This window comes from Diadema setosum, chromosome 12, assembly GCF_964275005.1.
Source record: "Diadema setosum chromosome 12, eeDiaSeto1, whole genome shotgun sequence".
Lineage (NCBI taxonomy): Eukaryota > Metazoa > Echinodermata > Echinoidea > Diadematoida > Diadematidae > Diadema > Diadema setosum.
The window spans coordinates 8,578,612-8,600,976 of NC_092696.1; the positions used below are offsets into that span (position 1 = coordinate 8,578,612).

A 22,365-nucleotide genomic window follows, 5' to 3' on the forward strand; every position below is an offset into this window, starting at 1 on the left:
CTACAACACGCATTTCCCATAGACACCTGCCCGAGTATACTCGGGACTCGTCCTCAACGGGTTAAACTACATGACAAGCCACAGAGATTCCAGATATTATTGCATTTTCTTTAAATGGGGGAAAAATGAATAAAACTAGAGATTCCTAACAAATGAAATTTGTGTAACTAATGAGACAAATTAAGAAAAACAATAGATGCCATCAATTTTACAATACATTCTTTGAAAAGCATGATGGGACATGGATGTACATAGGTTGGTCACAATCGGTCAATGATTGGCCGAGATATAAAAAAAGGGGGGGGGGGGTGTGTTTACATTAGCAGTTAATGTTTCTGGTTTTGTAGTAATCACATGATGCTCTTTCAACCAACCACTAGATGACACATTTTTGACCCCTAAATTGAATAGCAGTTATGTTGATAGTGATGATATCGCCAGAAGTGATGCTTTTTTCTCATTGCACGGCAATTTCCATACATCTTCCATTGCAGAAACTCATCGCTGAGTTACAGACAGAATGTCATACGTGGCAAGAGAAATACATGGAAACACAGGTGAGCCCTTCTGCCTGCAAACACTTTAGGTCATTAGGATGCAACGTGGCAACACAATAGAGACTTTGGTGACAAAAGGAAGCAAGTGACAAAAATCCTTCAAATCTTGAGAACTTCACACCTGCTTTAATAATGGGTTGGACATAGCGTGTTTCTGCATGGATGCCAAGTTTGAAGCAGATGCAGACCATCCCACTGAGGGATGTCTATGAATCCAAAAATTTCATAATTTTGCTCCGATGTCTTTGAAAATGTCAGATGCAAATTACCATTTTTTGGAAGTCATAGTGTTGTCACTTGCTCCCTTATGCCGAGGTACAGCATAGCCACTTCAGTGCTAAATGGCTGTAGTTATCCCTTCTTCCAGGCCATGGAAATTCACCAATGTCAGAGCTGCCTAGTCTTACTGGCTCTGGAGGAGGCTACCTGAAAAATCACAAACCTCTTCATGTTCTGGCCAGAGCCTGTAAATGCTTCCCTCATTTTGGAATCAGTGTGACCTAGTCAAATACATTTAGCACTCCATTGTCTCCCTGATCTCTCTGTGGAGCCTCTGTAAACTTTGATGTGGAAACATTGGCAGCCCTTCCATTGGCTGCCTAGTGTGTACATGTTGTGTGGAACTTGACTACAAAGATACCTCAGCCATGAGAATGGAGTATGATTGGGGACAGTGTAATGTCTTGTTGTATGTGTATGTTTGATATGAATGAAATGGATACTTATGATATCCTTGAAAATGTCATTGTGAAAATCTCATAGTTTGTGTTGAAGAAAATGACCTTGTGGGTAGCATGCACTGCATATATCTTTGTAAATTGATATTTATGTGCTGCAGTTTATGGTAAATCATGTTGGGAATATTTGCTGTGCTTGTCAAACACAATATATAGTGCCAGTTATCTGCAGTACTGGACTATCATTTTTTTTTTTCAATTTACAATGTATGTTTAGAGACAGAAAAGTGTGCTTTGTCTATGTGAAAGCTGGTTCAATATTTAATTCCCTTTATTGTCCCCTCCAACTACATTTTTATTCATTTATTATTTATTGTTGTTGTGCCATCTGCCATACAGTATAACCGTGGAATTATTTTGCCCAAATTGTTCATTTTAAACATATATGCAACTTATACCATCTATGTGTTTTGATCCTTGCAGTGGTTCCTCTGACCTTTGACTGGGGTCAAATTAGTTTATTGTCCCTTCCAACTGCATTTTTATTTATTTATTTATTTTATTTTTTTTTTTTTTTGTGCCGCCTGCCATACAGTATAACCTTGAATTATTTTTCACAAGGTTTTCATGTTAATCATGTGTGACTGATACCGTCCATGTGTTTTGCTCCCTACAATGGTTCCTCCGACCTGTGACCTAGGTCAAGTTAGTTAGGTCACAGACTGAGGCAGCCGAGCTGAAAGCCCGCCTCCGCTACAGCCATGTGAGTGACCCTGGATGAGTTTGTCGCCCTCTATCTTTCTTCACACATTTTTTTTTTTTCCTTTTTGACTCATGTTGAGAATGCTGTTCCACGGAATGCTGTGATTTTTGTGCACTTATGGATTGTTTGTTTGTCTCACTGTGTCCCAATTCGTCAGTCTTGCCAGCGTAGTTTGTTTTGAGTTTGTCTTTAAATCATCATCTTTTATTCCTTAGGGTCATCAAGTTTCACTTTACAGTACTGCAAGAAATACAATGATACATGCATGTATCTTGATGTTTGAGTTTAAATGTTCATTTTTTTCTGATGAAATAGAATTAGTGGTGTCATCATGAGTGTAAATATTATTTTCAAAATGATTATCATAAAATCCCTGTCATTGGATGGAACAGACTTCAATAATTGTTAGTACATACTGCCAATTTTTATCAGCATTATTGGCATGCTGATACTTCGGCTTCTCTGTCAGTTTCGCTATTGCACTCATGTTAAGATTATTTAGTGATATCACTTCCATGTGAATTGAAAATAACTGAATTCACTTTTAATGTGGGTGCAGTTTAGAAAACAAAATTAAAACTCCATCACGAGGAAACACTAACGTTGGGGACATTTTGGAAAACAAAGTGAAAACTCCATTCCGAGGAAATAGTTATGAGGTATCAAAACTGTACATAAATCTGTAAACATGTATCAGTATCAGTGACCAGCTTCTTGTCTCTAGTGATTTTTATTCATTGGAATATTTGCTTCACTATGAATCTGAACTTTTCCCAAATCTGCATCTACATCTACTGCACAGATGCGGCATGTATTTGTGTTTCGGTCACGTGTTGCATTTCCTAATTTTTTGGAGTCAATTTCGATGTCTGTGCATTTGCCACTACATCTCCGCACAATGTGTACACAGTTTCTGTGTACAATACACATGCTTTCTTTATCTCTCTCTCTCTCTCTCTCTCTCTATCTATCTATCTCTCTATCTCTCTCTCTCTCTATCTACAATTATATCTATCTATCTCTCTCTTCCTCTCTCTTTCTATCTCTCTCTCTCTATCTATCTATCTATCTCTCTCCCTATGTCTTTCTATCCCTCTCTCTCTATCTACCTATCTATCTATCTATCTATCTCTATCTATCTATCTACCTATCTATCTATCTATCTATCTACCTATCTCTCTCTATCTACCTATCTATCTATCTATCTCTATCTCTCTCTATCTATCTCTCTCTCTATCTATCTATCTATCTATCTATCTGTCTATTGATCAATCTATAATATCTGTCTATCTGTCAATCTATCTACAATCTATTCATTTATTTGTCTATCAATCTGTGTTCTATAGATCTATCAATCTTATCTATCTATCTATCTATCTATCTATCTATCTATCTGGATCTATCCATCATTCTGTTTATCTATCTACAGTATCTATGTATATCTGTCTATCTCCCTCTCTTTCTAAAGAAAGCCAGATGATGCTCCTTTGAGGCACATCTTTGCTCCTTCCATGATACAGTCTTGAAGAATGTGACATGCTCCTTATGGAATATTCTCTGCAGTGTATTAAATACTTCACCCACAATTGGAATGCTGTGTTTGCACTCTGACCTTTGAACCTTAGCACCGCCTGCAGATGAGCAGCTGGGTGTAATTGCATGCCTGGAATGAAAAGTGATAACTGGTGCCAAGTAATAATGTTAAAGTTGTTTCCTTGGTAACTGCATCCAAGTGAACGGTCCTTTCACGTACAGTCAGACCGTCAGTTTTGTAGATAACATGCCATGGTAGGCTCCTGTTTCATTATTAGCTCTCAGTATAAGTATAGAGTAGTAGATTTTATGTTATTGTTTTCTTTTTTTTTCTGGGGGGGGGGGGAGCTGTTGAAGTGACATTTACAATTATAACTCCTTTTTAATACTAAATGTACTTTTATACAAAGAAAGTTCTTGGGTTTAATGATTCAGTCCTGAGCTGAAATTACAGAGGTTGTACATGTATGTGTGTTGCATAATGCCTCAGAGTGAATACCATTTTTATCATTCTGTAGATTTAGTATCTGGCTGTGACTGCTAACACAAATGCTTTTCTCCTGTTCTCTTTAGGTGCACATTTTACATCTATATAGATTCTGTGAAAGACTGGATCAGTTTTCATCATAGCATGACCTCCAGCCATGACCTTTGACCCTGCTCGGCAGATTGTATGCCCATCTCCCAGTACCCGTGCTTGACCTTTGTGTTACATTGTGTAGCGTAGAAGAGCGGAAATGCAGCCACAATTACATTTTGACCCCAACTACCTCTTTTAATCCCCTCTCTTTGCCCGTTACACTAACAGAGAATGGTGTTTGATGTTCCTTTTCCAGAGGTTGTGATGATAATGGTTATCAACCATCCACTCCATGTAGAGAGACTGCGTTGTGCCTGCCTGCATTCTCACAGCATGGACTTCAGTAACGGCAATTGCCAGTTTCTGGGCACTTATACTTGACTTTGTTGTAAATGAATGAAGGGACATCTTCTGCTATGTTGTGAGGGAGAGTGGCTTGGAAGTTTTCTGCATTTTCCTCTTCTTCGACTATCATCGTATGTGACCCATCACCGCAAAAGCCTGATAAAATCGGCAATCATTGCTTTCCACATGTCGTATTTTCACTTTTCTAGAGAATAAATTGAATTCTGATGACAATGATTATGTTCATAAAAAATAATGATATAAAAATGATTTCAAACTGTAGACCTATTGGGAAAATACTGCAGTATGATGAAGGCATAGAAGTTGCAATAGTGACATTTTCTAGTTTCAGACTTTTCAGCTTTTCCTGATGATGCATATTTTGCCTCACTTTAAGAGTTTCATGAGCAGAAATGCTAAGAAATCTGGTCTCCAGAGAAATACAATTTAAAAGAATGAAACGTTGAGTCATGGTCAAAGACATACAGCCCTTTGAAAAATTGGATTGATCAATTCAACACACTGAAGGTGTATACATCATCAACATTTAAGGGAAAAAAATGTATCCAAACTTTTCAAGCCTTTACAATTTGAACTATTGATGCAATAAATATTTGCCTTTTTTCCCCTTGTTGCCAATTTTGCAATGGTGCTGTTCATTCATCCTTAAAGTTGGAGATTCATCAAATTTTATCCTGAAAAAGGACATCATTTATTTCTCATTTCTTCACTGTGCGTCTGCATTGTGTTGTATTACACGCACCTTAAAACAACAACACACTTTTACAAGTCCCAACTAACGATGTATTATACTTGGAAAACATAATATACAGTGGTTAGAATATCAAACAGTTGATTTGTGAACAAATATCAACTTTTGTATAGATTTAAACTCAGTAACTGTAGGCTTTGTATCTGTCTTTTATTAATGTGTGCGGTTTTATCCTGGTCACATGATGATGTGTAACATATTATGTTGTTGTCTGCCATCCCAGCAAGATAAATGCATTCTTTCTGCATCGTCGCATGTTTCCAGAGTCATTGTGTGCGTCATTTTCCAAGTATTCTTGATTCTGAACTTCCTCTAATGGACGTGCGTAGACAGAAGAAGTATGAAACTGATATTGCGGAAATGGTGGAATACAATTTTTGTAATTTTTTTTTTATGCCTCCGCCACGAAGTGGTGCCGGAGGCATTATGTTTTCGGGTTGTCCGTCCGTCCGTCCGTCCTTCCGTCCGTCCGTAATGAATTTTGTGGACAAGGTAACTATCAAAACCTGTTGAGGTATCCTAATGAAACTTGGCATGTATGTGTATTAGGGAGTGAAGTTGTGCCTATCAACTTTTGGGTGCACATGCTCAAGGTCAAAGGTCAAAAGCTCAAGGTCAAATACATAAAATTTCACTATTTCCACCATATCTATTGAATGCCTGAAGATATTTTCTTGAAACTTAGTGTATACATGTATTACCCAATTAAGATTCTCTGGTGAAAGTTTGGGTCATGAGGTCAAAGGTCAAAGGTCAAAAGGTCAAGTAAAGATATTAAAACTTCTTTTTTTTTCTCCGTACCTTGGAAAATTGTTCAAGGTATCTTCATGGAACATAGTATATACATGTACTGACTGGAAGTGATTATCTAGAGAATGTAGGGTTCATGGGGTCAAAGGTCAGGGGTCAAAGGTCAAGTGCAAGACTTCAAAATTTTACTATTACCCTCATATTCATGCAATGCCAGCAGGGTTATTTTTTTACACTTGGTGTATGCGTGTGTAACCTAATAGAAATTCTCTGGAAAGTTTTTTTTTTTTCTCTTTTTGCCTCAAAGGTCAAAGATCAAGTGAAAGTGCTGAACTAACTTTTTCCTCCATATCTCGGAAGTGGCTCAAGTTACCTTGAAACTTAGTACATATTATGCATGTTCTACCTGAAAGTAATTATCTTATGAATTTTAGGGTCAAGGGCCAGATGAAAATGGTAACAATTTACTATTCAATTCAGAAATTTCACTTTTTCTCCACACCTGTACCTTGAAAATTACTCAATGCCTAAATGTATGAATGGGTCAAAGTCAAGTTAAAGTCCTTAAATCCCTAGATACATGCTCTCTTATTCATCCAATTAAACCTACGTCAAGGAAGGTGAACATTCAACACATTTGTGACAAACTTGTCATTCCAATATTTTGCCAATTTTGTGAAAATGTAATCACACAGTGTCCACATGTACTATCTAGACCTATTGGGAAAATCATGCATTATGGCGGAGGCATACCAGTCGCCAAAGCGACATTTCTAGTTTTTTTTCTACAATCCAAATGTTCAACATTGAATACAAACTCTTGATATTATAATGATTTTGAAATCAACTTTGGATTAGGTTAACTTCAGAAAATATCACAGTGGAGAGCAAAATGAAGCACAGTGCTAAACATTTTGATTTGTAAATACAAGTGACATTGTAAAGTCTTTGCACTTCAGCCTAACTTGTTGAGACTTGCCACATGGAAAATGCATTTCTGTGCTGCCTTCCTTTTCCAGGAATAAGGTAAACAGAATTTTTTTTCCTGCACTTTTCTATCGTTGTTGTAATTGGTTTTTATGAATTTTGATTTTCCCAATTCCCAAGTTTGATTTGATATTGTCTTTTTCAATTTACCCCTGGTATTCTTGATTGGAAAACTGAGATTCTTTCTGCAATATCTGTTTTGCTCCCGCATACAGGCTCTCCTCGATGACTTACAGACGAAACAGGTCCGCAATTTGGACGAAGGTATGTTTACCATTGGAACCTTTCTTTTCTCATTAGAACTTTTTTTTTGCATTGTTATGCTTTCTTCTTTCTCCTTGCCTCAAGCTCTAGACTTGAGAATTTTATTTTTCCTAGTGCTTGATAAGAAAATACTCTCTTTTTTTTTTCAAGACTTTGCTGAGTATTATACTGTGTAATTCTGTCTTACCGATTACCGAAAACTTGCTTCAGAAAATTCAGGCATTGCTCTTGAGATGAAGTTGCCAGCAAAGATTTGTGAAAGTGATTTACAATTGGGTGTGCCCTTTTGTTGAATGCATCTCCTGAGGAGTCAAAAAAACATGAATATCATGTTTAGAATATGCACTTTAGTATTTGTATGGCTTCCTTTTGCTAAGGACCGTATAGCTCTGATCCTTTAACCCGTTGAGGACGATTTGATTTTGCTACAACACATATTTCCCATAGACGCTTGTCCGAGTATACTCGGGACACGTCCTCAACGGCTTAAAGGACAAGTTCACCTTCATAAACATAAAGATTGAGAGAATGCAGCAATATTAGTAGAACACATCAGTAAAAGTTTGAGGAAAATTGGACAATCGATGCAAAAGTTACGAATTTTTAAAATTTGTGTGTAGGAACTGCTGGATGAGGAGACTACTAAGGCTCGTGATGTCATATGAGTACAACAGTATAAAGAAAATGTAAAGAAAATTCAACATATTTTCACTTTTTTCGCAAAATAATAGAGCACTTGACTTGCCTCTTTCTAAAGGCAATGGGAATAATATTACCCATAACATATGTCAGTAAATAGTCAAGGGAATGTGTACTTTTTTCAAAAGATGAAATTCTGTGAAATTCTCTTTATATTTTCCTTATATTGTTGTACGCATGTGACATCATACACTGCAGTAGTCTTCTCATCCAGCAGTGACTGCACAAAAACTTCAAAAATCCATAACTTTTGAACGGATTGTCCGATTTTCCTCAAACTTTCAATGATGTGTTCTACTAATATTGCTACATGTACATTCTCCCAATCCTTATGTTAATTAAGGTGAACTTGTCCTTTAAAGAGACCATCGTGATGTGTACCTGACATTGTTTTCCAGCTTTGGAAGGTTTTTGAGAGGGTTCTTTTTGGATTTCAGTTCCATTGACTTGAAATCTGAGCATTTTATTTGTTGATAGAAGGGAGACATGTATATTCTACTTGTATATGATTGTTTATATCACTTTCACATAAATTTTTGAGAGAAGTGAGTGCAAAACTTATATGCATTTTAAATCTGGAAATAATGAACGAAACTTGTGACCACTACTTCAAGTTTGTCTTGCTGCTGTATCCTGTAAAGAGATCCTTGTCACCTACTTTACAGTGGACAATATCATAAATTTAGTTTGGGTGTTGTGATGTCTCTACAGAGGATACACATAGAAATAACAAGATTTAACTACCACACCCTCTACTTTATTCTCAAATTTTGTTCTTTGCTGTTTTGTGTTATATCACGCATACTGAGTGCAGTGATGTGACAACTCAAGGACTTTATTTTTCTAAAGAATTTTTTTTTTAATGTTTGTTTTTCTTTTCCTGCAGAAGTCGAGAAGGAGAAACTGAAGATAGCAGTTGATAGCCTGATCAGTGGGACCAAAGAGAAGGTGAGGACACAAAACTTTGTGTGTAGGACTAAGGAGAAAATTTTGTGGCAAACATTTTATCCTGAGAGTCATTGATGTATTTTTTTTTTCATTAAAAAATATTATAACGGTGTTCAGTTTTATTTTTGGTATTTTTATTCAAAGAGTTTATTTGATTCTCCTTTTGAATATTCATTAAGTCTGTCACCATACATTAGGGTAAAGTTTGCTTGTACAATACAGAATGAAATTAAGATTGAATTGAAGCAAAGTTTGCTAGCTACTTTAAGTCTTCTTATCATATGTGACCCTGCATCACAAAACCAACAAAAAGTCGCCAGACATGGATTTTTAGTTAAGGGGAGATATTGAAAGAGCAGATTCTAAGCTTTAAAATGATGTACAACCCTATTCTTTATGGACTCTCCTAACCTATCTAAATATTGGATAGAAAGCATACCACACTCTGGAAAGGTGTGAACTGAGGAAAGAGGCTCTGAAGTAAAGGGTCTATTCAAGCACTTAATCTTTCCAAACCACGCTGCCTGTGCGATAAATGGGACAAAAAACAGGATGTAAACCACCGTAGCAACATCAATGAAGGGATTATCAGATTAGGCTGAAATTGAGCATGCTCAATCAACACATTCTGTCCATAATAAATGCCAACTTTCAAAGCGGTAGCACTATTTCTTCAAAAGTTATTAAAGTTGAAAATGAAGGGTGTGCAAAGGATTTTTTAAGAAATGAAAAGGGACCCCAAAAGACGTATCTAATCACACTACTCTACAAAAAGGGGTTGTAGAAAAACTGCTTAAAACGCGCTTTCCAATTCATTTTATGACCCCAAACTTAAGAATAATGTAGACGAAAAAAGCTCTTTCAGAAAGTATGAAAAACTCAAGATTGACTCGGTTGACCTGTTTCACCTTTTTGAGGTCCTCATGTAAGATCAAGGGGTGCGACTTTTTGTTCATTTTGTGATGCACGTTCACATAACGCCTTGAGTTGTAATGATAATGGAATGTACTGTTGTACATTCATTGATGAAAGTCAAATCACCCGTGGCGGACCTATGCAAATTTGTAGCTTGATAGCCTTGTCCTATTTTTTTCTCCCTTAACAGGACAAGATAATCGAGGAGCTGAACAGACGGCTGGCCAAGTTTTACAGGGTTCAGGAGTTGGCAGCAGCCCAGGGCAGAGGTAGCTGATAGAGCCATGATTCGTTATCTTTAAAATATGCCCATGCTCCCTTCTACTAATTTCCTTCTAGGCCCCCCCCCCCTACTTTCCGCCTTCTCTACTTTGCACTACCTACCTTCATTCATAGATTTCTCAGTAAGGTCTGGCAGCAACTCAATACAAAGGTTGCTATTTAACTAGAGCCATATTCTTTTATCATGGACTATTTCCTTGTTACTATCCACTCCTCTTTCTGTTTTGTCCGTTACTATCCCTCTCATCTGCCCTAACCATCTCCCTTTCCTCTCAGAGAACTGTCATATACAATGTAGATATGTTCCTTATTTGTGTTACATCATGTTTATGTTATCAACCTCCTTCCTTGCTATGTTTTATCTCAATTCACCACTGCTGTAGTTATTGCTGAATAACCCACAGACATTTAATAGCAAAGTGTTACACTCATCTACTTCCCTATAAAGGAAAACTGATTTCTTTAGTAACAGCTCTCGAGAGTTCTCTAAAGTTGCTAAAAGAACCGTAGTATATTTATTTGAACGTTTTTGTAAGCAATATTTTTGCCGTACTATTCACCCCTATCCCTGTCCCATCCTCCTCTGCCCCTTTCATCCCTACAATCCTCTTGATACTAATGAAAGTTTTCCGCAAAATTTCATAAGCTGCTTGAAATATTGCTTGTCCACATAGAAAGAAGGAAAAACCTGTTTTTGCTCTCTCATATAACATTCCTGTAATTGGTTGTTTTTTTCTTGACTTAATTCAATGAAAGAACAAAAGACAATAAAAATGCACATTCATGCGGAATCTCATAAAGAGAATCAGTTTCTCTTTCTGAGAAACTTACATGATGTAATGTTTGTATCCAGGTAGTGATGGATACAAATTATATACATACATTTCTGGTTTTACAATTTTACAGTAGTTCATATTTTCCTGTCTCAAATCTTTTTTCAGTGGATATTGGTCAGCTGCTGGACATAGAGAACCCTCGGACAGACAGCACGTCCACCTCAAGCTCTGCTACAGGAGAGACCGATACCTCCAGGGAAAGTGTGAGTAGCACCACACGAGTCCCGCACACCTAGACACTGCTGTAAAACTAGAAATGTTTGTGTGTATTTTAATTTCAGGAATTTAGCAAAATTAAAATGCACGCGAACATCTGTTCGCTGATTGGCACAGATCACTAGAAACAAGTTGTCAGCGATGGAGATTACCTAATCACTCTGATGTGCTAACATGCCTTTGACTAGACTGAGGCACATTGCTACATCTGATTGGGCTGGCTATTAAACCTACCTACCACTGGGTCCAAGTTTGGGTTGATTAACAAATGCCGATGAAAGGGCCTTGGCAAGTTCTGCTAACAGCTGGGGTGCGGGAAGGATTTAGTACATATTGACCTGACCTGTTACTGAAATATGTTCTGGCAATACTACTGTCTGTGCCTTCTCAAGGAGCAAGGCCACATGTCTTATGATATTCCAGATAAGCAATTTTTTGTGTGTGTGTGTGTGTGAGTGTGTGAGTGTGTGTAAATTCCTCTCATTTTTTTTTTTTTTTTTCCGTGTATAGTTCTACTGCTGTGACACTACAAATTATTGTGAAGCTCCTGTCTGACAGAGGCCTGCACAGGAATTCATCAAACTGTGAAAATTAAAACATTTTTAGCAGATTGTTTGGATTTCCTTCATCCTGAACTGAGTGCTTCACTAATGCACACATGCTTCCTTGTATCCTTTCAGAGGCAAAATGCACAGGCGTCATCACCTTTGACCCCGGAGATGGACTTCAAGCACGCCATAATGGTGGACAGGACGGAGGACATGTTTGGCGCCAACGCGGGCCGGCGGTCGGCCAGCCTGGAGAACCTCCAGACGCAGCCCCACCCCTCCACGGTGAGTAGGCATCCCCGCCCCCTGGTGGCGCTCTCAGCATGCAGCCAGTGCATCCACGGTTCAGACCACAGGTCCCATGTTTCATTCTTCCCTTTAAACAAGTCTTGCCAACATACATACATATAGCAGTGATATCCCTCAGTGACCACCCTTGTACACTTGTACGTCTCCCAAATCCCAGGTCTGTTTTACACCCTAGAGATGATTGGAATCATTGTAAGGTACAATTTTCACAGTTACCATGGTGATGGCTTAGGTGCTGTTATGTGATTGGTCCCTTCGTAGCTGATACCATGGCAACTGCAATTATTGAAAGTTATTTTAATGATTGCAAATTTCTTTTATGAAACATTCCTCAAGAAATCATTCAAGTCAGACTCAGCTTCCTTGAATCCCTCACAAAGCGTCCATCACTTTTTTGGGAAGGCCACTTGCAAGTTGAACCTGTTTGTCATAAACTTTTCATCCAACTTTTATAAGAGGCTGACTAAAACCTTGTTTTGCTGGTCACAAGAACAATTCTAAGGAAAGAAAAGTTCAGTCTTGGCTTTAGAGGTCATTTTTTTTTTGGATAAAGGGCAAGAGAGTCAAGCTGAGGGAGAAAACTTGCAAAACTGCCGTGCCCCAGAGTAGCATACCCCAAGTAAAAGACAGTCAACATCCAACATTCATGCATGTGTGGATAAGAATGCCATACACATCTTTATCTCGGCCCTGTTGCAGAAATGTTGAGATCAAACAAAAGTCAGAAAAATCAAGCCTAAGGTTTTGAATACTCAATTCTGATTGGCTGATACCTGACTTACGATTGATTTTCTATTACTTTTGTTTGATTGCATCTTTTTGTGCAACAGGGCTCTGGTTACAGCTGGCTCTACCAATTTTATTTAGCATGTAACAGGGGAAAAAAAAAAAACCACAAGAAAATAAGGGGCAAGTGTTATGAAGGTGGCGCATGGGGACGCAGCATTTCACACCTCTGAAACCAAGTTTGGCCAATCCTGTGAACTTAGTCATTCTAAAGAGCGCCACCTCTTGGTTGCTGTCAGGCAGGCCCTGCAAGGTGTTTGTTATCCCACTGCATACACCACATTTTTCATCCTCAGAGTGTGAACGTGCCACAACTAAGCACTGAGTTCTTTACCTGGAGTGACCATTCTGAGAGTGTATTTGCCGTAGGTGTGTTCTCACTGAGTTGTGTCCTAATCAGACAGATGCACATAACACTAATACTTTAAATGTTGACACGTATCCTTTTATTTGAATACCTCCCCAAATTTCTAGGTTATTTGATTGTGTCAGAAAGTTACAAATATTAATTTTTTGTCAGCATCATATGCATACATATTGTCTTGTATCTTCTCAAAGTCACAAGTTGAACTTATTTTATTATTATTATTATTTCTTTTTTTTTGGGGGGGGGGTGTGTTTTAAGGAAGGTTTATCCTGTATATTGTTATAGATTGAAGAAAATTGAATGTGATGGAAAAAAAAAATACTGATTTTCCTAAGTTAGTTCCAAATGTCAAGAATAGTGTCACAAATATTCATGAGATTCAGCATCACTAATATGAAGGACGGAAAGTTGTATGTCATGGAAGAATGAAAATCAAAAAAGAAAAGAAAAATGAGCATGGGAAGCACATAGATAAAAAAGAAACTAATCAAAAAATGAACCTCGACTACCTATGATGTCTAGGAGGATCTTTGTGTAATACCCAGTTCATCTTCACTGCCAGTGGTGATGAAGAATCAATAAAGCCCTTTTATAATTCTGCACAGCTAACTCTTTTTGGTTTGGTAGCACCCTAATTGAACCGATCTTACTAATTGTTTTCTACCTCCAGCGCCTATCAGAATGACTACATGTAAGCTGGTAAAGCTAGACTACAAACTTTGTCTCTCGCTCCTGGAAAAAAAAAAAAAGTTTGTTGGAGCAGATTGTGAACTAGATGGCACTGCAGCACCCTAGATCATCTTCAATTGCACATTTGTTTGTTTTATATTGCCCCAAGTGATAGTTCCTTGGTATTCTTATCAATGATTTCTGACATATTAGTACATTTGTGTTATGACTTTTTTTTTCATTTAAAGCCAATAAAATGTACCCACAAACCATGAAAATAATAGAATAATATGATGATTTATCTACCATGCCATATTTTTTGAAAGAAGCAGAGTATCAATTGATGATACACCTTCATATTTTTTCCTGTTTAATCCGCAGTTATTTGTTTATTTGTTTATTTAGTTTTTGGTTGATTAATTGATTTTGATATCCCAGAATGTTATTTTGATTTGTCTTTATTTTCTCACCCTGTAGCGATTGAAAAAGGCTAGATCAACAATGGTAAAACATTCTGAAATTTAGGAACAAAACAAAAACTATTGCATCATACTCCTTATCTAGAAAACTTTCTGTGTATTTATACATATCACTTTCTGAATTGGCTATCCTTCCTAATTGGTGTTTCTCAATTTAATAGATTTCCTATACCTTTGTGTACAATAATGCAAATATTGCCTCTAATGCATCATCATTATAGTACACATGTATATCCCTGTACTGAATGTTAATGAAATTCCTGTAATAGTGTTTGAAGCATTCATAGACTAGCTTCTGGTGATCATGTAGTTGTAGATTGACATTCTTAATTGAAAAAAAAATTTGGACCTGACTTGCATGAAAGCCTTAACCCGTTGAGGACGAGCTGATTTTTTGCTATAACATTCATCTCCCATAGATTCCTGCCCAAATATATACTTGGGTAGGTAGTCTTCAATGGGTTAAAGGATACAACATCTGTAATGTTCATCCACCTGCTCTTCCCTGTTGTATAGATCTGCTATAGCAGGTAGATATCAGAAATATTACACATCTAGATATGTTCGTAGTATTGTCAATGTCTACATGTTTGTGAATTAATGTATAATTACATATATATCAATGTGAATATATTTGTTTCAGCATCATGTGTTTGCTATTAATCTGATCTATTTGTATCTATTTATATATCTATGAAATAATGTTGTATATATTCACCTTATGTTCTTAAAGTATATTTCATGTATATTCCATAAACTACAGGTTATGCCGTAAATATGTGTGAATTTTCTGTGTTAATTTCAACTTCTTGATAATATAACAAATTTGTGTAAATGACATCAGTCACTGTGTGACACGTGCATTTCATGACCTAAGATTATTGCATTTTGAGCATTGTGTGCATTTTGGAGTTTCTCTTGCTTTGGTCAGACAGTAACTTTTCCTTCAAACCACCACAACTTGTAAAAACTTGAGTAACTACTACTTCCATGTTCGTCATTGTCCTTTTGAGGAATCATTGTGTTTGACCATCAACTACTTATATTTTTGCATTGTCCTTGCATGTTTTTCTGCCCTTACAGAATGTCCCCCCTTCTGACAGTACTCTATCCAGTCTCACTCCTGACACCAAAGACTTGAGACCACACTCAGATAAATCCCCCCAATCCTCAGAGGTCCTTGAGACCCCTCCGACATCGGAGGCTGAGCGTAGCCCTGACCCTCCCGCATGTAGTTCAGATGCGGCTGACCACTCCCTACCAGAAGACATGCTCCAACTGACCGCGGAGCTCACTGAGGTGGCTCCCTCGGACACTCAAAAGACCCCGCCCTTCCCCGTCCACTCTCACAGTCCACCCGATGCTGTGAAGAAAGTCAATTTTAATCTAGATGCCACCACCGAAATTATCCCTGACCAACGGAGCTCGGTAGGTGACGACTTTTGTGACCCCGTAGAGGACGAACACGTAGCTGCGTTCCTCAATCAGGGCCTGATTGCCAGGGAACTAGCCAATGGGAACGCAGCGAACGAAAACGGTGCCATCGACTCTAATTCTGACCCCAACCTGACAGACTCCGACGACGCGGACGTAACCCCCTTCCGACGCGATGCTACCAATCACGCTGGTCACATGACCCTACCTGCTACGAAAACAGCAGACCCGGAGGTAAACGTTCAGTCTTCTGTACCTATGCCTTTTTTTTTCTCTCCAACTTCGGCAAAGAACCATTGCGCATCATCTTTGCGATACATCTCATGTCACTCTAACAGCATTCATCTGGCCTGTGGCTCATCCAGTCTTGGGAAAATTTTGCTGCAGAAATTCTTATCTTGTCATCATTAAATTGGCAACACCTAATTTTCTGGCATATCTTTTATTCTCAGTAAATTGGCAACTCTAAATTTTCTTGCATATCTTGTGTAGTGAATTCAATGAAAATTGAGAGATTCATTGAGTCTGCACAAATCAGAAGAAGCTGTATAAAATGTATCAATTGAACAAGAACTATAAAATGCTTTCGTGAAAGAATTTGTTGCCAATTTAAGAATCAGTTGTGAATATTAAAGGAATTAAGAGGTTCATAAATTTCTGCACCTAACCACACAACTTTTCATTAGCAAAGAGAGACTTGAATGAAAGTGCATATTTTGCACAACTTCATACGAAAGATAAATGATTATAAAATGTATGACATGAATAAATATGAAAAATTAGTAGAGAAAATCTTGATAAGATATACAACGTACTGCAGCAAATCGTAGAAATATAATTCCTTTGACTAGATGGGTCAATTAATGCATTTTTATGTTCATCACACCAGGCCTCATATTTGTTCTCTAACACAAAACAGATGCTGAATTCTAATATGCCTCCACAAATGGAAGTCATCCAGTACTCTAGTCCATATATAGAAGTTCATCATGCTACAAGGCAGTTGTGTTGTGTACTCATTAACTTGAATCACCCCATGAGCATAAAGGGAGGTCCCAGTGTATTTGTCTTAGCCAATTTTGTGGTCTGCATATTTTTCATTTATCATGCTGGATTGGACATTCTTTCTCTAAATGTATGGGATTTTCCCGCAAGTATAGGACTCCTACTGAACTGATCAGTGAAAGATTTGCAGAGAGTTATGCACTAAACCTATGTGCTCAAACATGTGCTATGCATATGTATAAGATGCATTTCTGGAAGATGGTATGGTCACTTTTCAGCACGCCCCATAGATTGGTTACAGTTTCAGTGTTAGGATGTGATGTCCAATGTAGCCAAACACTCTTGTGAAGAAATCTATGATTATGCGTATGGTAGAGAAAATTTCTAGAGATGTACACTGTAGATGTTTTGCACAGCTGTGTTTAATAGCATGCTCTCACAAAGAAAAAAAAATTAAAAATCTTACAGAATTTCGAGTCAAGCATGCTCTCACAAAAAATCGTATAGAATTTTGAGTCTGTAGGTGAGATGACTACTTATCTGTGAGATTGGTTTGCAAATTTTACAGATGGCATCCATTATAAAAGCTCTTACCGCAGCATCAAATATGTTTACTGTGAGTAGCCATTTTTGTTTTCAGATGCACTTGCCTTTAATATGAATGAGATTGCATTTGCCATGAGACGACCATTGACTTTCGGCTTGAATGATACAACCACAGCACTGACCCGCTTTGTGCAATTTTCTCACTGGCTTACTAGCTGTATGATAAAATTTACCAAGGTCTGAAAAATTCTGTAGATATATCATAGAAACTCTCGCAATGCCCTACACTGTAGGGGCAAAGCAGTGTTTAGATATGGACACTTATGCATAACCCCATGCTTTGGAACATAAAATCCTATAGCTATAGAAATTTGTGTCTCTGAGTTTCTGGTTGAGAAATTTAATAGTGAAAGACATTTCATTCCCATAATCAATGAGATGGGCAGCTCTTTGTTGAAGTCAAAGTTACAAGTCCAATACTATCATTTCAATAAGATATGATGACAGTTATTGTACTTTTTGTAATAGCTTGTATAGCACCTTCAATCCACATTGCATTGCTCAAAAATCTTTGTAATGTACTTTAAACCCCAGTCACTTGAATCAAACCCATACCTACATAATTATACAATGTATACATATAGTATGCTCTCTCCACCCTAGGTTCTATGTAGAGAAATATATCTCCCCCCCCCCTCACCCTGATGGGCATTCAGTCAAGAGCCCTGTATTCTTTATGGACAATATACTCTTTCATTTTACTTGCCCAACCTTAAAGGCATAATTTACCATTTGCAGATGAAGCAAAAACCCAGTTTTAGTGCTTCAAAATAGTTCCAAAATGTGAGTTTGGGATAGAAACAACCAATGTAAAAATTTGAATCTGTATAGTTGATTGATGTTAAGTATTGTTGAATATACAAAATGTAAATAAAAGTAATAATAATAAAAATGTTTCTAGACTAAACCATCTACAGTTACAGTTTATTGAGAAAAATGGTAATATCTCATTATATTTTAGACTTTATTGCAAAATTTTTACACGGTAGGATGTTTTGTGATACAACTGACCTACACATATGCATTAAGTGTGATATCTCGAACATTTCTTGAATCACTGCTCCCAAAGGTAAACAGTACCTTTAATTTTTGATTGCCCCGGGTTATAAGGGCAAGTGGGTTTCCTTTAATCCCTACACCCCTTGGATAGCAGTTCCATTTTATGAGATCCTGTAGGTTCTTCCCCCCCCCCCCCCTCCTCCACTTGTAGTCAGAGGAACTATACACAGGCTGCTTATTCTTTATTTGCCTCAGCTGTACTCACATTCTGTTCTAAGATTGGTTCGCACTATTATGTTGCCTTCAAACTAAAATTAAGTTTTTCACAGTGGAAACATCCTGTCAAGTTGCCACGTGCTTGGTCAGTTTAGGAGCTTGGCTGGAACTGCACTGCAGCAATTGCATTTTGCCTTGGCTCATAACCTAACAACCTAAACAGCTTCTCTTGAAAGTAATTTTGAGGGTTAACTGCTGCTTTGCATTGTGATCAAGAAAGAGGGTGAACCCATGTTGCACCGTTATGAGTCAAAATGGCATAATCCTTTTGATTCACTGGTGTCACATTTATACTGTGAAGTCACAGTGTGGACGAAAGTCAAGTGGATGAGCTGATTGACAGAAAGACATATGTACGCCGTGACCTGTTTGTTGAAATTTTGTGAGAAACCCATGTGCACTCAAATAAACTTATATGACCTCTGTACAATCTTGTGCATACATGTACGTACCTGCAAAACTCTTGTGCACCCAAACTCACATCATCCCTTGAGCCCCCGTGCGACTGTCGGAAAGCATCCCTATTCCTGTGAGAAAACATACTGAAATGAGCTCTGTTACCTGTATGTCAGCTTTTCTCAAACAATTTGTTTGAACGTCAATTTACATTATGAGCTTGTTGCGAACTTGTACAAAACCAATGTGTGCATAAACAGACCTTGAGCATAAGCTGTACTGGGAGGAACACCTATATGCACCTATATGTTCATAAGCCTTGGATACTCATACAAGAACTTTATGCAACCTTGTACAACACCAATGCACACTCGGATGAATTATATGAATCTGACACAACCCTCTAGCAAACATTGGTTCACCCAAGTAACATTTTTTTCTACCTCATTTAAAGCCTGTTTGAACCTAAATTCAAACTTATTGGAGCTCTTTGCCACCTTTTGTAGAACTTGCTTGTACCATAATGACCTCATATGAGCTCAGTGCCATCCTATATGAATTTTGTGTCTCAAATAAACTCGTGTAAGTTTGTCCCATGCATCGCCTTAAAAACACTGATGTAAAGTGTGATTATCTCATGACTGGTGTGAAAAACATACACTGAGTTGCAAAGCAGAGGCAGTATGCCTACAGAGTGTGATAGATCCACATCTCATGCAATGCCAGCAGCAATATGCATCAGGAAAATATAATGCATTGCAGGGGGGGGGGGGGGGAGGTTGACAAGTCAACCGAGGACTGAGTCCTTGCTGATTTTGCATAAGGGTAACAAAGAACAAAGATGATGCTGTTTTCAGGTTTTGAAAGAGACGGTGACCATTTTTTTTTCCTGTGACAGTTTTTGCAATGTGCAACAACATCTGACAGGTTAACAGCTGACATTTTCTCTGTGTTTCTTTTTTTTTTAAGATAGTTGCTGCTTTAATATGTTATTATTTCCCTCCTTTCTCTGAAAGATGTAGAACGAGATGCAATACCTCGAATAAAGTGCTTTTGAAAGAGTCGGAGCTCTGATATACGTGTAGTATAAGGACAACATCTGCCTTTCATTATTTGTAACGGCTTTGCTGCTGTGTTCGATAGATGCTTAACTGTTCATCATTTTTGGTAGAGTTTATTAGATCTTTTCTTCCTATTCTTCTAGTTGTTTATGCATAAATAGACAGTATCAAAATATGGGCCTAAATCAAAGCATTTTTCAACTTGATGATTTAGATATTTGATTGAGGTACTTCTGACCATCAGAGTAATAATGTTATCAGTATTTTTGGATGAAGATATACATGTATCATCATAACATTTATAGTTTTGTTTTGCTGCTTCTTACTATCCTACCAAACCGCTGCCATGACTACACGTACCACTACATATCATATTACTACATTCTCTAGTATTACTGCCACTGCCACATGTACTACACCATGCTACTATATAATGTACTTCTAATATTACTACTACTACTACTACAATTGTACTTCATTTACTACTACCACTGCTACTTCTGCTACTTCTACAAAGTGACTTCTACATCATTACTCACAACTGCAATGCTGATATTGCTGTTGTGATGATGTAGGATTAGTATTCAATTATGATATGGACTTGCAAGTGTTTGAGTCATATTCGTGATGTTCATGACGCTGGTGCTTTGGCTTGTGGGCAGGGACAGCTACAACACCGCCAACTCACCTTCCATTCAGAGTCCTTCAATAATTAATACATCCATGCCAACTAATAACCCACCATCATCAGAATATTGTTCATGTGCATTAACATTTGCTTTACTTCTGCAAATACATTGGGTGTGATTATAGAGCCTGTTGTGAGATCTGCTAATGATTGAATGATTGTAGAAGTAATCTGCTTTAAATCCCTATCTCAACATGAGTCCATCAGACTAGAATTAACCCTGACCAGAATTCATCCAACCTTCGTGGACATACTCTGTATATAGTAGAATTGTTTGCTTACGATCAAATCTAACTCATTGAACCTCTCCATGTATGTCTATGAATTTCACATTTTACCTACAGGAGTTTTAATAGCTTGAGTAGTTCATATTTATTAACCTTCTATCACTATTTTGAAATGTTATATTTTGTAAAAGTGGAAATTTTCATGTGAGTAATCTTTGTAAGCTTGTCCAGGTGAGATGACTTTTGCTTGTTCTTAATTCCACAGATTCAAAATGTGAAAAGTATTACATGTTACAAGCAGAAAAGTTTTGAGCTAGTTTATTTTGCTTGAATTGCACGAAAATTTCCACACAATGAGAATTTCCACTCTTACTGTAGGATTTACTACGGCTTTTCCTTTAGTTTATCTTGTAGAATGTCATTCTGTCCCCTGTTACCTTGTCCCCTCTTGAGTAGCTGCAGATAATTTTCTAAATGGTAGTATAAATTGTGCAACTTAACCTTAAAGGGGATGGCTAGTACCTGATCAGTGGGAATCAGTGCGAATGCTGGGGATGATTGTTCCAATCCTTGTGGGATTCATTTAAAAGTACATTATATATCTTCGTTGTGTGAAAATTGTTTGCTTCAGAATGGTCTCATATTCAAGTAATGTGCAGTTTCCCGTTAACGATCACCCCGTCACTGACCAGGCACGCTAACCTGGAAACATTGAACTGCACATTACTTGAATATGAGACCATTCTGAAGCAAATAATTTTCACACAACAATAGATATAAAATGTACTCTAAAATGAATCCCACAAGGATTGGAACAATCATCCCCCAGCATTCCCACTGATTCCCACTGATCAGTTACTAGCCATCCCCTTTAAGGTTGCCTGGCTCTAATCTGTAAGAAGGCTCCAAATTCCTCACAGGTGTTGCATTTGACAAAGAGGATAGCTAAAAAGAGATAGTGTGCATTTCCAGGAACTGCTTCATCAAATATCTGTTACCGTCCGATTTGAATAACAAAACACATCCGTGACATTTATTTTTCATGCTTTTTTTTTTTTATTCATATTTCAGTGCAACATGGTTAGTGGAGTATTAATCCTGTTTTAGATTACTCATGTCGACTTATAGCTCAAAATTTTGTAATTCAACTGTGTAAAAGTTCATCGGTCTTTCAAAACTACGGTGTGCCTGTATAACACAACCCTATATGTTTCAGTGTGAGTTCATGGAAACTTTTCTACTATATTTACATGTATGTGTGAAATACTAATTCATGACACAAACTAATTTTTGTTCTTCCTGCTTTTGCACTTGGTGATGACATTTAATTAGCAGCTTCTTTTGTAATCCAGTATGAATGAGAATAACCTTATATGTTTGCTTCTTTAGTG

At 37.5% G+C, this 22,365-nt stretch overlaps 1 protein-coding gene across 1 annotated transcript in view; it reads left to right on the forward strand.

The window, feature by feature from the left end:
- Nucleotides 1–22,365, forward strand: part of LOC140236339 (liprin-beta-1-like) — a 94,350-nt gene that overhangs the window by 39,219 nt on the left and 32,766 nt on the right. The window contains exons 7-13 of the mRNA XM_072316295.1: nt 495–557; nt 7,180–7,228; nt 8,814–8,875; nt 9,981–10,059; nt 11,014–11,111; nt 11,805–11,957; nt 15,366–15,950. Of these exons, the coding sequence (XP_072172396.1) occupies nt 495–557; nt 7,180–7,228; nt 8,814–8,875; nt 9,981–10,059; nt 11,014–11,111; nt 11,805–11,957; nt 15,366–15,950 (1,089 nt within the window). The remainder of the gene's footprint in view (nt 1–494; nt 558–7,179; nt 7,229–8,813; nt 8,876–9,980; nt 10,060–11,013; nt 11,112–11,804; nt 11,958–15,365; nt 15,951–22,365) is intronic.